The following is a 14541-nucleotide window of genomic DNA, read 5'->3' on the forward strand; positions in this document are numbered from 1 at the left end:
AATCCATCTGAATACATTTCGCTTGATGAGTCTGTTTTGCCCGATGCCTAATAGCACAAAAGTGAAAGTCGTGACATTTGACAAGCATGGTAACCCATACTCTGAATTGGTGCTCTGCATTTAATCCATCCAAGTGCACGCACACAAGACCTGAGACCTGAAACCTTACAGTCTGAGCCGTGATGCCATTTAATCCAATGGCTGGAGCATTTTAGTCTGAGTCATGATGCCTTTCGTCATATGACTGAGGTATGAGGATGTCCTAAAATGTACACCATACCATGGCTTTATTTGTTCACTCCAAAATCTAAAGGACAAAATGTAAGGTGCTAGATCATGCCTTTCCTTTATTATATTTTGAAGAAAATCAACCCTTTATATACAATTAATTAATTAATTAATAAATAAACAATATTACATTGCATTATTATTTTTGATATAGCTTGTTGTCCATAAGTGTCTTTCAAAATTATAAATCTGTAAAAATGTTTCATTTGTAATTTCATAATCCTTTTTTTTTCTCTCTCTGTTTAAAGTGATTGTGATTGAATAGCATAGGGTTCAGGTTTAGAGTTTACTCAGCTGGATTTCTGTTTGTTTAGGTGGATGAGAGCATAGAGCGAGAGCAGGGCTGGCTGTACGGCAGTCGGCAGGGGAAGATGGGCTGGTTCCCTGAGAGCTATGTGGAGAAGCAGGCCAAATCTGAGGCTCCACTCGTGGCCAAACAAGCCCTAAAGCCACAGGTCTCCATCTCTGTCAGGTGTGATCTCCAATCTGACGACCTCATACTGTTCAAATGCTTCATTTACATCTCTTGCACAATCATTTGTACACACTTTCCCCTATTTGCACTAACAGACAAAGTGCATGTGGGTGCCGAGCCATCACAGAAAACATTCACAGCTACAAACCGCATGTCTTTCATATGAAACAAGAAAAAATGCATTTTGAGTACACGTTCACATCAAGTCCTTAAGTATAAAATATTATGAAACGATTTTTCACATGAAGTCTAATGCAATGTTTTCGTTATTCTCTGAAACAAATAGAAAAAAAAATCTATTAATAAAAGTACTTTGTGTGAAAGCGTTCATAAAGATGCACTGTTTCATTTCAAAACTTGAGCATGATGGTAGAACATGTAGAATATTCTAAAACCCCTTCTTCACCAGCAAACCGAGTGACGGGGCGAGTGGATCACGGCTGAACTCTGCTTTCACCCCCACTCATGCCACAGGCTCCGCCTCTTCCAACCATGGTCAGGTATGCAGGATCCTTTGAGAATAACGACAGTGTTTATGTAAGCTACAACTTCCTCGTGATAAAATGCAATGACATTTGCTGCATGGTTTCAGGTGGTGGGGAATGTGCAAGCTCAAGCTCTGTGCTCATGGACTGCAAAGACCGATAACCATCTCAACTTCTCCAAAGATGATGTGATCACAGTTCTGGAGCAGCAGGAGAACTGGTGGCTTGGAGAGCTCAGTGGGGTTCAGGGGTGGTTCCCCAAAACCTATGTTACAGTGCTGAGCGCCACTGATGCACAAGCAGAGTAAATACACACACTGTGCTGAATTGGTTAAATATCAGTAATAACAATGCCAAAGTGATTGTGAACAAAATGGATAGAGTGTGTAGCTGTGAGTGTTACATGTACTTTGTCTGTGAAAAGTGTTAATATGAAATGGTATTTTCAAACTTAACCAAGTGTTTCTTTGCATACTAAAACTCACTGGTGTACAGCGGTGCAGATGTTCCTTTTAAAGAGACTAATTCTAATGTAGTGTTGCTTTACTTTCTGTGTTTTGAGGTTGTTGTTGTTATTTTGGCATTTAACAGCTTTGTCCTGAAACACTTTAATCATCTAATTTGGTGCTTGTTTAAAGTTACATTTTTTTCCCCCATAGTTCCACTGAAGGATCTGATACAGCAGATGTATCCAACTATGAAGGTAAGAAAAAAAACTGAGTTTGTCCACCAGGAAACTTTGCAATTGTGAGACTCTGAAGCAGTTTGTGATTTTTCTCTTACAGCAAGAAAATATATATTTTATGCAATACTGCATTTGAACATCATGTTAAGTCATTTACGATTATATATTCAGGAACTCCAACAACATGTAATTTTGTGCATCCCTAAAATTTGCACTGTCACCTATTAATTGCATTTAGTTTTATTATTTATTAAAAAGTTTGGAGTTGGTAAGATGCTCTCCACTGCATTTATTTTATTAAAAACAGTAATATCTCAAAATATTGCTGCAATTTAAAATAACTTTGGTTTCTGTTTTAAAATGTCATTTATTGATGGCAAAACTGAATTTTCTGAATTCCAGTCTTCAGTGTCACATGATCCTTCAGAAATCATTCTAATATGCTGATTTGCTGCTCAAGAAACATCTCATAAATTTTTGAAGAATAGAAAGTTAAAATGATTTTTTTTTCTAAGTGGCAATCTTTTATAACATTATTTATTTACTGTCATTTGTGATCAATTTAAAGCATTCTTGCTGCGTAAAAGTATTCATTTATTATTGTTTTAATCTGACCCCAAACTTTTGAACAGTGTAATTTATGTAATTAGTTCTCTGATAATTAGGTGTTTAGTGTGATTTAATTAGTCCTTGTGGGTGACCAAAACTTTTATTCGCGTGGATGTGTGTGTGCGTGCATGCATGTGTGTGTGTGTGTGTGTGTGTGTGTCTGTGTATACACTATATTAATTTTAAGTATATTTTGTGTCTGTTATGCTTGTGAAGACATCACAGATTAATCTCTTGACATCAGTATTGTCCCAGTGTTCCACGTTACCCTGAACCGTGTTTGTATGTTGATACTGTCATCAGAATATGTGGCGCTGTACACTTACGAGAGCCCTGAGCCTGGAGACCTGACCTTCACCGAGGGAGACACCCTCCTGGTATCAGAGAGAGAAGGGGAGTGGTGGAGAGGCAGCATCGGAGACCGATCAGGAGTCTTCCCCTCCAATTATGTCAAGCCAAAGGAGACCGATGTAATTTTATTTTTTAATTTAAGGATACTGGCATTTATACATGTTGTTATTTTATGATAATATTTTTTTTTTTTCCCTTATTAGACGTCAAGTCTCCCTGGTAAACCTGGAACGCCTGGAAGGAAACCAGGTAAGTAACAAAGGATAAATTGCTGTAATTAATCAAAGTTATTTTAACCTATAACATGTTATTTTGTTTGCAGAAGTGGCCCAGGTGACCACTGCGTACACAGCTGCAAGTGCAGAGCAGTTGAATCTAGCCCCAGGACAGCTCATCCTCATCCTCACCAAGAACCCCTCCGGCTGGTGGCTCGGGGAACTGCAAGTGAGTGGACAGTTTATTCTTAAAATTTTGTCATTAATCACTTTCCCCTCATGTCATTCCAAATCCGTAAAAGCTCAGTTCGTCTTTGGAACACAATTCAAGATATTTTGGATGAAAACCGGGAGGCTTTTTACTGTCCCACAGACTGCCACTGTCAAAGTCCAGAAATGTATGAAAGACTCACTCAAACTGCCTACGCTCTTCTGTGTCAGCGTGCAACAAGGATGCTCTGTTTTCTTTCAAATCAAAGCATAAATACACGTAGAAACAGTGCATCCTTGTGGCGCGGTAGGCAGTTTGAGTGATGTGGTGAGACACAGAGGAGACAAAGGAATTGTTGAATAAAGTTATTATTTTTATTTTCTTTGCTTAGAAACAGTATTATCGTCACTTCAAAACATTACAGTTGAAACGGTGATATCAAATGGACTATTCTGACAATGCTCTTCATAATTCATTCTGGACCTGGACAGTGTAACTTACTTGGCAGTCTATGGGACATTCAAAAGCCTCCCGGCTTTCATTCAAAATATCTTAAATTGTGTTCAGAAGACGAACAAAGCTTTTATTGGTTTGGAACGACATGGGGGTTAGTGATTTAATGACAAAATGTTCATTTTGGGGTGGAGTATCCCTTTAAATGAGCCATTACCGCCGCTTGTGTTAATCAAGGAACTAACAAAAGAACAGTTTTTAATAGTTTTACAGATTTTTTCCATGTATGCAATCATATGGCCAATATTGGTTAGGATACATTGGTTTATATCAGTTGAATATATATCTGTCAATAGTTATATCTGGAATTGTACACACAATAATTGATGATAATTAATTTCATGCTTAAGCCAGTTACCAGTAGTTAACCGTAGTTTTAGAATTTTGAATTTATTTTGACAAAACTGTGTGTGTATGTGTGTATGTATATATGTGTGTGTATGTATATATATATTTATTTATTTATTTATTTATTGACAACATTTTATAGAATTGTAACATTGTCCTTATCATGAAAATAATTAAAGTCTGTTGGTATTGCTCAGATTATTAATACCACTGCATTCCTAATGTGTATTAAGTATATAAGTATTTTATCATTTTCAGTAATAGATATCTCCACCTGTAACATGTATTTTATTTACTTCCTCAAGCAAAATAATATTAAGCTAATTTGATAGACAGACAGATAGATTAAAAATTCTGCATTTTTTTGTTTTTGTTTGTGTCCTCAGGCCAGGGGGAAGAAGCGTCAGAAGGGCTGGTTCCCTGCTTCACACGTCAAGCTTCTGGGCTCAAACAGCGGCAAATCTACACCTGCATCCGCGGCTGGTAAGAAACGGTTCAAGTTTCCAGGGTTGATATTTTTTATTTTTTTTAAATCTCTCCTCATCGCTCTCCCTGTAGTCGGCCAAGTCATCGCCATATACGACTACACCGCAGCAAATGAGGATGAGCTGAGCTTCACGAAGAGTCAAGTTATCAACGTGCTGGACAAAAGCGATCCTGACTGGTGGAAAGGAGAGCTCAACGGGGTCACAGGCTTGATTCCTACCAACTATGTGAAAATGACCACCTCTGATTCTGACCCCAGTCAGCAGTGTAAGTAGAGACCCATAAACAGACCAGTCTATTTTGGTTCTGTGGGTTTTTTTTTTTTTTTTTTACATCATGCCAGTTTTTGGTTGTGTTCACGACTATAAAATTTGCTTTAAGAGTCTTTAACTTATTTTCATAGTTAAATTGGTTTAAGATGATTTAATCTAAAAAAAAAAAAGTTGCAGTCTATGCTTCTTGAATGTGGGTGTTTATTATGCAATGTTACAATTTCACTACATTATTATAATGACATTTTGGTTGATTTTATTTTTGCCGTTATACTGAAAAGGGTATTTCCAATCTTGAACTGTTGTATATGTAGTATCTAATCTAATGTTAGACTTTTCTTCTCGTCCTCCATATTTAGCCACACGTTTATTTCTCTCACAGTTTTTTTTTCCCCCATTCGACTTTTTTCTTCTCATTTGTGTCTTTCTCTGTAGGGTGGTAGCACTTTTCCTTTCCTTCATCCATAAGAGACCCACTATCCCCCTCTCAAAGTGAAGGTGGTGCTGAAACCATCATTTATTCACCCTCTCACCTCCCTGTATCTTTCCTCACCAGTCTCTTTTCTTTTAAACTAAAACAAGGCTTGTTGTTTAGTCGACTGGTAGTCTGGACCAGTCTTAACTGATTATTAGGGGCTTAGGGAATCTTTTTTATAGTTTTTCTTTTTTGAATTCTCTTCAAGTTTTGTTTGCCTGAAGTTTCTTTAAAAGTAGCAGCTTCTTTTATACGGTCATTTTGGGACTGTGAGACATCACCGTAAAGCTGTTGCTCCCCAGTTTGGTCATTTTTCAGAGACGTTACATTTTAAGAGATGTTACAAAGTGTGTAACTGCCTCATTATGTCTTCGCAATCACAGTACTGATCCACTGTACATGAATACGCTGGCTATAATGCAACTTTAAGCTTAGTCTCATTAGTCTCTGGTTATTGAAGGCGCTTTGACTTTTTAAAGAACAAAGAACTGTCACTTTTTTTTGAGGCAGTTTCATCTTGAATCTTTAGATGCTTTTCACTGTTTTGCATCTGTTGATTTATTTTCAGTTTGAGATCAATGTAAGAACTACAATGAAAGACAACTTGTGTTACAGTCTGTGGTGTATTTGGAAATCTAGTTCTGCTGCTGATGCTGTTTTTAGCACAATGCTTTGACCTTAGGTGGTGTTGCTACAGATTTACTGCGTTTTATGCAATGTTTGAGCATGACTCGTTTCTGTATAAACAGATTTGTTAATATTATATGGGAAACGATGCAAATTGTTGTGAACAAATGTTCGCCTCAATTTTATAGAATGTTATTAGTAATCCTTATAAAATATCTAAAATACTTGGATCTTGTACTTATTTGATTTGAAGAAATCTAGACATTAAAGTGTTTTAAAAAAAACAAACATCGTTCAGTTTTAATATTTGTAAGAGTTAAATATAAAATAAAAACACTTTCAGGTATGCATTTTTTAAAAACTAAACAAAAAGCAATTTTATATTATACAATAAAATAGAACTAATTTAATGATGCAATGATCTTATTGTTTGATCATCAGTTAAAAGTGTCTGATATATTGGACCACCTTAATTTGCGGCGACTTTCTGACAGTATTCCTCTAGATAATCTTCACTGCCATCTAGTTACGTTTGTCCTGCAGTTGTGTTATGGGTGAAAACAGATTGAATAATCCTGCATGCTAGCAGTGTTCATCACAGTAAATGAGCAGGTTCACAAGGGACAGCTCATAAAAATGAGTGATCATTCAGGGGGTAAACTGCTATTTTTAAGGCTGTGGGATGTGGACGATGAAGACACCACTAAAGGCAACCCAGATGGTCAAACAGACAGACCATCAGCAGGTAAGGATTCACGCTGGAGCAGTTTGAAGTGTCATCAACACATTTCCATTATCCTGCTTTTGAGTGCGCTTGAGTGTGTTAGGACTAAGGTTGTTGAAGGATCCCCAGGAGCCGTTAATGTGTGCGTGTGTTTTGTTGTGTGTATGGGCTTCTGGGTGAGTTCACCTGTACCGTTTTCTTTTAGGGTGCACTGACCTGAGCACTCTGGATTCAATGAGCCCGCGGGAGAAGAAACGGCAAGGATACATCCATGAGCTCATTGAGACCGAGGAGAAATACATTGACGACCTACAGCTGGTTCTAGAGGTACAAAGTCACCTAATGAATTTATTTAGTATTAGTATTATTAATATTTATGTTATTAAATGAACATTAAAATTTTCAGTTGACTCATGATTTTAATTGCATAAATATAAATATTAAGTAGTGTACTGTAATAATATAGTACTGTAATTAATAGGGAAATAATATAATAATGAAATACTTTTTTTATTACTTTATAAAACAGCTTTTTATAAATTAATCTGTGTGTATGTGTGTGTATATGTGTGTATATATATATGTGTATATATACTTTTTGGGGGAAGTCGTGGCCTAATGGTTAGAGGGTTGGACTCCCAATCGAAGGGTTGTAGGTTCTAGTCTCGGGCCGGATGGAATTGTGGTTGGGGGGAGTGCATGTACAGTTCTCTCTCCACCTTCAATACCACGACTTAGGTGTCCTTGAGCAAGGCATCAAACCCCCAACTGCTCCCCGGGCGCCGCAGCATAAATGGCTGCCCACTGCTCCGTGTGTGTGTGTGTGTGTGTGTTCACTGCTCTGTGTGTGTGCATTTCGGATGGGTTAAATGCAGAGCACAAATTCTGAGTATGGGTCACCATACTTGGCTGAATGTCACTTTCACTTCACTTCACTTTTATGAAGATAAAATTATATTTTTGTTGTTGCCTGTCTTAAGGTCTTCTACAAGCCCATGTCTGAATCAGGACGTCTTACTGAGGATGAAATGAGCATGATATTTGTCAACTGGACGGAGCTAATCCAGTGCAACTCCAAGATGCTCAAGTGTGTGAGGTTAACTTGGAAGTAATCTTATCTTTTACCACTCTGCAGTGTATCATGCGTGATGTGTGTATTGTCAGGGCTCTGAAGACTAGGAAAAAGACGGGGGGTGAGAACATGCCTGTTCACATGATCGGGGATATTCTGGCCTCTGAGCTGCCACACATGCAGGCCTACATCCGCTTCTGCAGCTGCCAGCTGGACGGTGCCACACTGCTGCAACAGAGAACCGATCAGGAGCCAGACTTCAAAAACTTCCTTAAGGTAGCCTCACATATATCACTTTTTTTTTTTTTTTTTTTTTATTATTTATTTATTTTTTTTACAGATTTTCAGGACATTCATGTATTGATATATATATATATATGTGTGTGTGTTTGTGTGTAAATTTATAATGTTCCCCTTTATTTATTATGTCTTTATTTATTTATTTGTATTTTCGGTTTAATTATTTTAATGATTTTCTTTATTTATTGAATTAATTAATGCACTTTTTTGCAGTGCATAGTCCTTCAGTATGGGGCATACATTTTTGAAAGTGCATATATCCCAAGTAGTGTAATAATATAGTGCAATGTAAAACAGTGTGATTAAAATATCATTATTATACTTACAGATGATTAACAAAAACCTTTTATTACTCTTAGATTTTCCATCATCAGTGTGAGTTTTTGGAATGTTTTTTTTTTCTTGGTAGCAATGATAATTTCAACACTTGTTTTAATTATTTTTATTTATTTATTTATTTTTCCAGAAAATTGCTACAGACTACCGTTGTAAAGGAATGCCTTTGTCCAGCTTTTTACTCAAACCTATGCAACGGATCACTCGCTATCCCCTTCATATTAAACATGTGAGTAAATAAGTGTAAACAGCTTTTATTTTAGATCTGTTTTGTTATATAATATATATATTGATAGTTGAAAATGATTAGCACATTGTTAACCGATACTTAATTGGTGTGTATCTGTGTGTCCAGATCCTGGAGCATACTCCAGAGAGTCACATGGACCATGTTCATCTGCAAGAGGCTTTGGAGAAGGCAGAGCAGCTGTGCACTCAGGTGAACGACGGTGTCTGGGAGAAGGAGAACTCTGAAAAGCTGGAGTGGATCCAATCCCATGTGCAGTGTGAAGGCATCACGGAGGTAAGAAACACACCTTTGGAACGGTTTATATATACACATCTTTATTCTGATCAAAGAAATTGATGCTCAAAACATGCATTACAAGATCAGTCATAAGCTATCGTCTGGCTGTACATTACCATTCAAAAGTTTGGAGTCTGTAAGATTTTTTTTGACTGCTTTTGAAAAGGTTTCTTACGCTCACTTATGTTACTTTTTTTTTTTTTACAAAAAATTGAGAAACGGTAATACTGTTATATGTTATTACAATTTAAAGTGATTATTTTCTGTTTATCCCATGGCCAAGCTGAATTTTTAGTGGTCATAACTCTTCAGTGTGACATGATTCTTCAGAATTCATTCTAATATGCATCATTTCTTTTTATTGACCGTGTTGAAAAGAATGGGGTGCTTAATATTTGTTTGGAAACAGTGATATTTATTCATTTTCAATAGAAAATTCAAAAGAACAGCATTTGTTTGAAAACATTTTTATAACATTGCAACCTTCAATTAAAATTGTTAATTTCTTTAAAAAAAAATCTTACTGACTGAACTTTTGAATTGTACCGTAAAATGTGAGGGATGATTGGCTGGAAGACTTGGGCTTAAATGTTCATATAATGCTGTATAATAGATTTCTTACTCTTCTATTCTGTCTAGAATTTGACTTTCCACTCTCTGACCAACTGCTTGGGTCCGCGTAAATTGCTGCACAGCGGGAAAGTGTATAAGACCAAGGGCAATAAGGAGTTATACGCATTTCTGTTCAATGACTTTCTGCTGTTCACTCAAGCTGTCAAGCTGTTCACTTCCTCAGGAACAGACAGACTCTTTAGCCCCAAATCTAACACCCAGTACAAGATGTATAAGCAGGTAGGGTTCCACTCCTCTCCACAGAACAGTGCTCTTTTTTGGTTAAACCTTTGAACAACAACATAAGCACTGGGATATTGTGTAATGTGTATGTTTGTGTTCCCAGCCTGTGTTCCTCAATGAAGTTCTGGTGAAGCTTCCGTCAGATCCGTCCAGCGATGAGCCTGTCTTCCACATTTCCCACATAGATCGTGTGTACACACTGAAGACTGAGCACATTAATGAGAGGTCAGTTTAAGCAATCGCTCTCTTTATCAGTCTTATCAGCAAGCCGCTATTTACTGGACACATGGGACATTTGATGAACTGTTAAAGGAATGTTGTTATTGCCACACTGTATGGGAAGAGAAAAAACAACTGCTTTTCATGCTGCTGAAATGCCAGCCCAAGTGGAATTGACAGAATTGACAGAATTTTAATGCAGATTAATCTGTGTGTGTGTGTGTGTATGTGTGTATGTGTGTGTATGTGTGTATGTGTGTATGTGTGTGTGTGTGTGTGTGTGTGTGTGTGTGTGTGTGTGTGTGTATATTAGACACACACACAAACGCACATACATACATACGTGTGGATTTTCTTAAATTGTAACAATTGAAAACATTTAATCTCTTATTGGTAACTTGTTAGGCTTGCATGGGTTCAGAAGATCAAAGCAGCATCAGAAGCATTCATTGAGACGGAGAAGAAGAAACGGGAAAAGAGTTATCAATGTAAGTTTTATTTATGTATGTATTTATTTATTTATGGACCACTGAATATGAGTGCAGTAAATTGATCAAGTGACATTAAAGAATGAAATGCCTTTGTTTAAATAAATGCTTTTGTTTTGAACTTTCATCAAGGAATCCTGAAAAAATGTGTTGCAGAATTTTCACAAAAATATTAAGTAGCACATTTGTTTTGTGCATTGATAAGCATAACAAAAAAAAATTATTGAGCACGAAATCAGCATATTAAATGGGGGTTTAAGAAAATATCGATACACGTGAGTATCGCAATATTTTGATTGGCGATACTGTATCGCTTTTCAAAAATGGAATATCGATATTAAATATAAAAATAAAATCGTACAAGATTCATGCCAGTTATTTCATTTTGAGTTTATATCCCCACCGTCTTCATCTCTGAACAAATCCTCAGTGTAAGGAAATACTAGCATTAGGGCACGCCACACAAAACATATCATATCGCAACCCCGGTATCGTGATATGTATCGTAACCACAGATTCTTGGCATATACACCATTGAAGGATCATGTGATACTGAAGACTGGAGTAAAAGCTGAAAATTCAGCTTTGCCATCACAGGAATAAATTACCTGTGTATTAAATAGAAAGCAGTTATTTTAAATTTTAAGAATAATTCACAATATTACTGTTTTACTGCATTTTTTATCAAATAAATGCAGCCTTCAATAGAATAAGAGACTTCTTGCGAATAAATTACAAGTTCTTACTGACCTCAAACTTTTGATTGGCAGTGTATGTCATGGTATTTAAATAAATGTAAAGAATTATTACAATACTTTTTCACAGCTCGATCAATGAAAGCAAGTGGAATTGGTCGCCTGCTTGTCACCATCTTGGAAGCAACAGAGCTAAAATCTTCCAAACCAAATGGTGAGTGGTTTTATTAAACAAATAATAAAAATGATTAAAAAAAATAGTTTAATACTTGTGCAATTTGTTTTTAGGAAAGAGTAATCCATACTGTGAAGTGACCATGGGTTCTCAGTGCTACACTTCCCGGACCATCAATGACACCGTCAACCCCAAGTGGAGCTTCAATTGTCAGTTTCACATTAAAGACGTGTATCAAGATGTCCTCTGTATTACGATTTTTGAGCGGGAACAATATTCACCAGATGGTGAGTATGAAAACTATCAAGTATAATACTCTTTCTAAATTATATCATTGATTTATTCTTAAACTGAGCTCTCTTTAAATTTTAGAATGTATTAATACACATTCCCATTTGTCTTTCTCCCTTTATAGAGTTTTTAGGTCGCACTGAGGTTCCTGTAGCCACTATTAAGAAAGAGCTTGAGAATAAAGGTCCGTCCACTAGGAGACTGCTGCTTCATGAAGTTCCCACTGGAGAGGTTTGGGTTCGGCTCGACTTGCAGCTGTTTGACCACAAAGCCCCCAAATGATGAGGAGAGAGGATGTCCCTGTAAATCTGCACATCAAGCACAGCTTCTCACCACTAGCTTCTCAAGATTTTCAAGACTAACCATTGCCTTAAAATGTTCTTAACTACTGAGGAGCGTAGACATGGATGTGTGACCATGAGGAAGACGAGTTAACGTTCACACTTTTGCCAAGTTTGATTTTTGACCAAGTGACATGGGAATGAAAAGGGATAATTTTTTTTTTTTTTTTTTTGTATTGCCTAAATAATTTACCACTGGATGTAGAGATATCTCAGGACCTATATTTTGCTTCAAATATACTGTCTTTATTGCTGTACAGAGAGCTAGATTTGCTAAATCATGGCTTGCCTAGATCTGAAGTTGATGAGAACTTTTGAACTTGAATATTCTCATCAGCAACACTAAACCATGTGGTGTTGTTTTATTAATTAATTGTCCATCTGCCTTACCTGCCAGTTCATCCATTTAACTTCACCATGGTAGAATTAATTTGCACCAGCCGTTTGATCTTCTATAAAATCTTATAACTGTGTAAAATGGAAGGAACTTTTCTGCAGAGCTTACTAGTTGTTCTGTATGAAGGTACGCATGAGGTGATTAACCAGGGATGATTGGTTAAAGGTCTAATCTCTGTTGATTTTGTGTGCTTGACTGAGTTTATTTATGTTAATTTATGCGTCTTGGACTATCTGCACATTTTACGCTGCCTACGATATCTGGATTGCCATAAAGCATTCAGATAAGGTCTTAATATTGTGTATTTTTTTGCAGTTGTAGTATGGACGTTTACTCAAGAGACCGAGTTGCTGAGTGTCTCTCCCAAGTTTTATTTGTTTTTGTTTTAAATATAAATGTAATAAAGTTTGAGTATTTTGAAAGTTTTTTTTTCTTACGTACATTTTTTTTTTTTCCTTCATTTTAGACAAGTATTAGTTTTGAAAAAAGGTCTAATATTGTATTTTTCCAAAAGACCTCACAAATAGCTATGCAACAAAATCAGGTTTCATATGCAAATAAAATTAAAATGCTGTAAAGTATACTGGATGATTGTCTTCACTTCGAAAGAAAACACTATTAACTTTAAAAGGGGAGTTTATTTTTTTTCTCTGTAATATACGGTCATAGTCATGAATATTAATTAGGGTTCTGTTGATATTCATGAGGGGCAACCGAACCCGTCACTTCAGCAACACATTTGTGAATGTAGCTAACATGCGTCTTGAGAACTTCTGATGTAATTTGTTAATGTTACATACAAATATGAAACCATTTCCAAAGTTATTAGAAGAACGTATCATTGACACATGTTGAGTGTGCAGCGCTACTTTTGTCGGACAGCAATAAACAACATCAGTTTTAACAATACTTGTAAGTTTTTTTTTTTGAACTGATCCAGACAAAAATGTGCATCACTTTTTCAAAATGTAATCACATCAGAATGTATTCACTGATTTTCTATATTCTGTGGCCTGATATTGGTGAGAACTGCACTGTACGTCATCGTTGCCAAATACTCAAAGAGCATGTATCCAAGAGTCTGTGTGGAAGCAGTTGAGAAACTAGGTGTGCTAAAATTTTTGCCAAAAGTTTTCAAAATGAACTTCTCTGCCCTAGTTAAACTATTTTATTTTATTTAATACTAATGTTTCTATTTTAGCTGATGTTTCTACATGAAAAGGGAAAATTAGCTCAACATATCAGACCGGAAGAGGAGAAGCTATTCAGTGTGATTGTAGTATTATTGATGAGACACTATGAACTGTAAATCTGCTTAGCTACAGAATCACCAAGGTACTGTAGGTTGTTTAAAGGGGGGGGTGAAATGCTATTTTATGCATACTGAGTTTTTTATACTGTTAAAGAGTTGGATTCCCATGCTAAACATGGACAAAGTTTCAAAAATTAAGTTGAACGTTTGAATGAGTATTTCTGTTCCAAAAATACTCCTTCCAGTTTTTGATAAAGTTTCGGAAAGTTTTTTTCGAGTATGGCTCTGTGTGACGTTAGATGGAGCGGAATTTCCTTATATGGGTCCTAAGGGCACTTCTGCCGGAAGAGCGCGCGCTCCCATATAGCAGAGCAGAGACATTCACTGACCAGAGCAAGAGACCGAATTGTCACAAAAGAAGTGTGTTTTTGGTTGCGAGGGCAAGACAACCCTGCACAGATTACAAAAAAAAAAAAAAAAAAAACATTAAGGGACCAGTGGATGGAGTTTATTTTTACAGAGCATAGACGGAGTTGTGCAAGTGTTTTTGTTTGTTCCCTGCATTTCGAAGATGCTTGTTTTACAAACAAGGCCTAGTTTGACGCCGGATTTGCACATCGTTTATTTCTTAAGGATGATGCAATCCCAAATAAAAAGGGTCACGATAGTGTGTTGGAACCGGGCGCAGGCGATAAGTAAAACTGCTTCAAATATCTCTGTGTTGTTAATTTAGCTATCGGCACATAAGCACATCAAGTAAACCTTGTACACCTTTAAAGAAAAAAAAAAAGACGACATAAAGAGGAACTTAGTCATTTTCCAAAACCGCT

General features: G+C 36.4%; 1 protein-coding gene across 4 annotated transcripts in view; it reads left to right on the forward strand.

Annotated features, from left to right (window-relative positions):
* Positions 1-13366, forward strand: part of LOC128031445 (intersectin-2) — a 33524-nt gene extending 20158 nt beyond the window's left edge. The window contains exons 20-39 of one of the 4 annotated variants that reach the window (XM_052619712.1): positions 603-760; positions 1173-1263; positions 1356-1552; positions 1908-1951; positions 2846-3012; positions 3097-3142; positions 3216-3337; positions 4567-4663; positions 4739-4933; positions 6970-7091; positions 7745-7851; positions 7929-8112; positions 8603-8701; positions 8828-8995; positions 9638-9850; positions 9957-10078; positions 10478-10560; positions 11386-11469; positions 11544-11717; positions 11846-13366. In XM_052619712.1, coding sequence (XP_052475672.1) covers positions 603-760; positions 1173-1263; positions 1356-1552; positions 1908-1951; positions 2846-3012; positions 3097-3142; positions 3216-3337; positions 4567-4663; positions 4739-4933; positions 6970-7091; positions 7745-7851; positions 7929-8112; positions 8603-8701; positions 8828-8995; positions 9638-9850; positions 9957-10078; positions 10478-10560; positions 11386-11469; positions 11544-11717; positions 11846-12003 — 2631 coding nt within the window. In that variant the 3' untranslated portion in view covers positions 12004-13366. Of the gene's footprint in view, positions 1-602; positions 761-1172; positions 1264-1355; positions 1553-1907; positions 1952-2845; positions 3013-3096; positions 3143-3215; positions 3338-4566; positions 4934-6969; positions 7092-7744; positions 7852-7928; positions 8113-8602; positions 8702-8827; positions 8996-9637; positions 9851-9956; positions 10079-10477; positions 10561-11385; positions 11470-11543; positions 11718-11845 lie in introns of all 4 variants that reach the window. The other 3 variants (XM_052619711.1, XM_052619714.1, XM_052619713.1) reach the window with 3 other exon arrangements.
* Positions 13367-14541: the final 1175 nt, after the last annotated feature.

This window comes from Carassius gibelio, chromosome A17, assembly GCF_023724105.1.
Source record: "Carassius gibelio isolate Cgi1373 ecotype wild population from Czech Republic chromosome A17, carGib1.2-hapl.c, whole genome shotgun sequence".
Taxonomy (NCBI): domain Eukaryota; kingdom Metazoa; phylum Chordata; class Actinopteri; order Cypriniformes; family Cyprinidae; genus Carassius; species Carassius gibelio.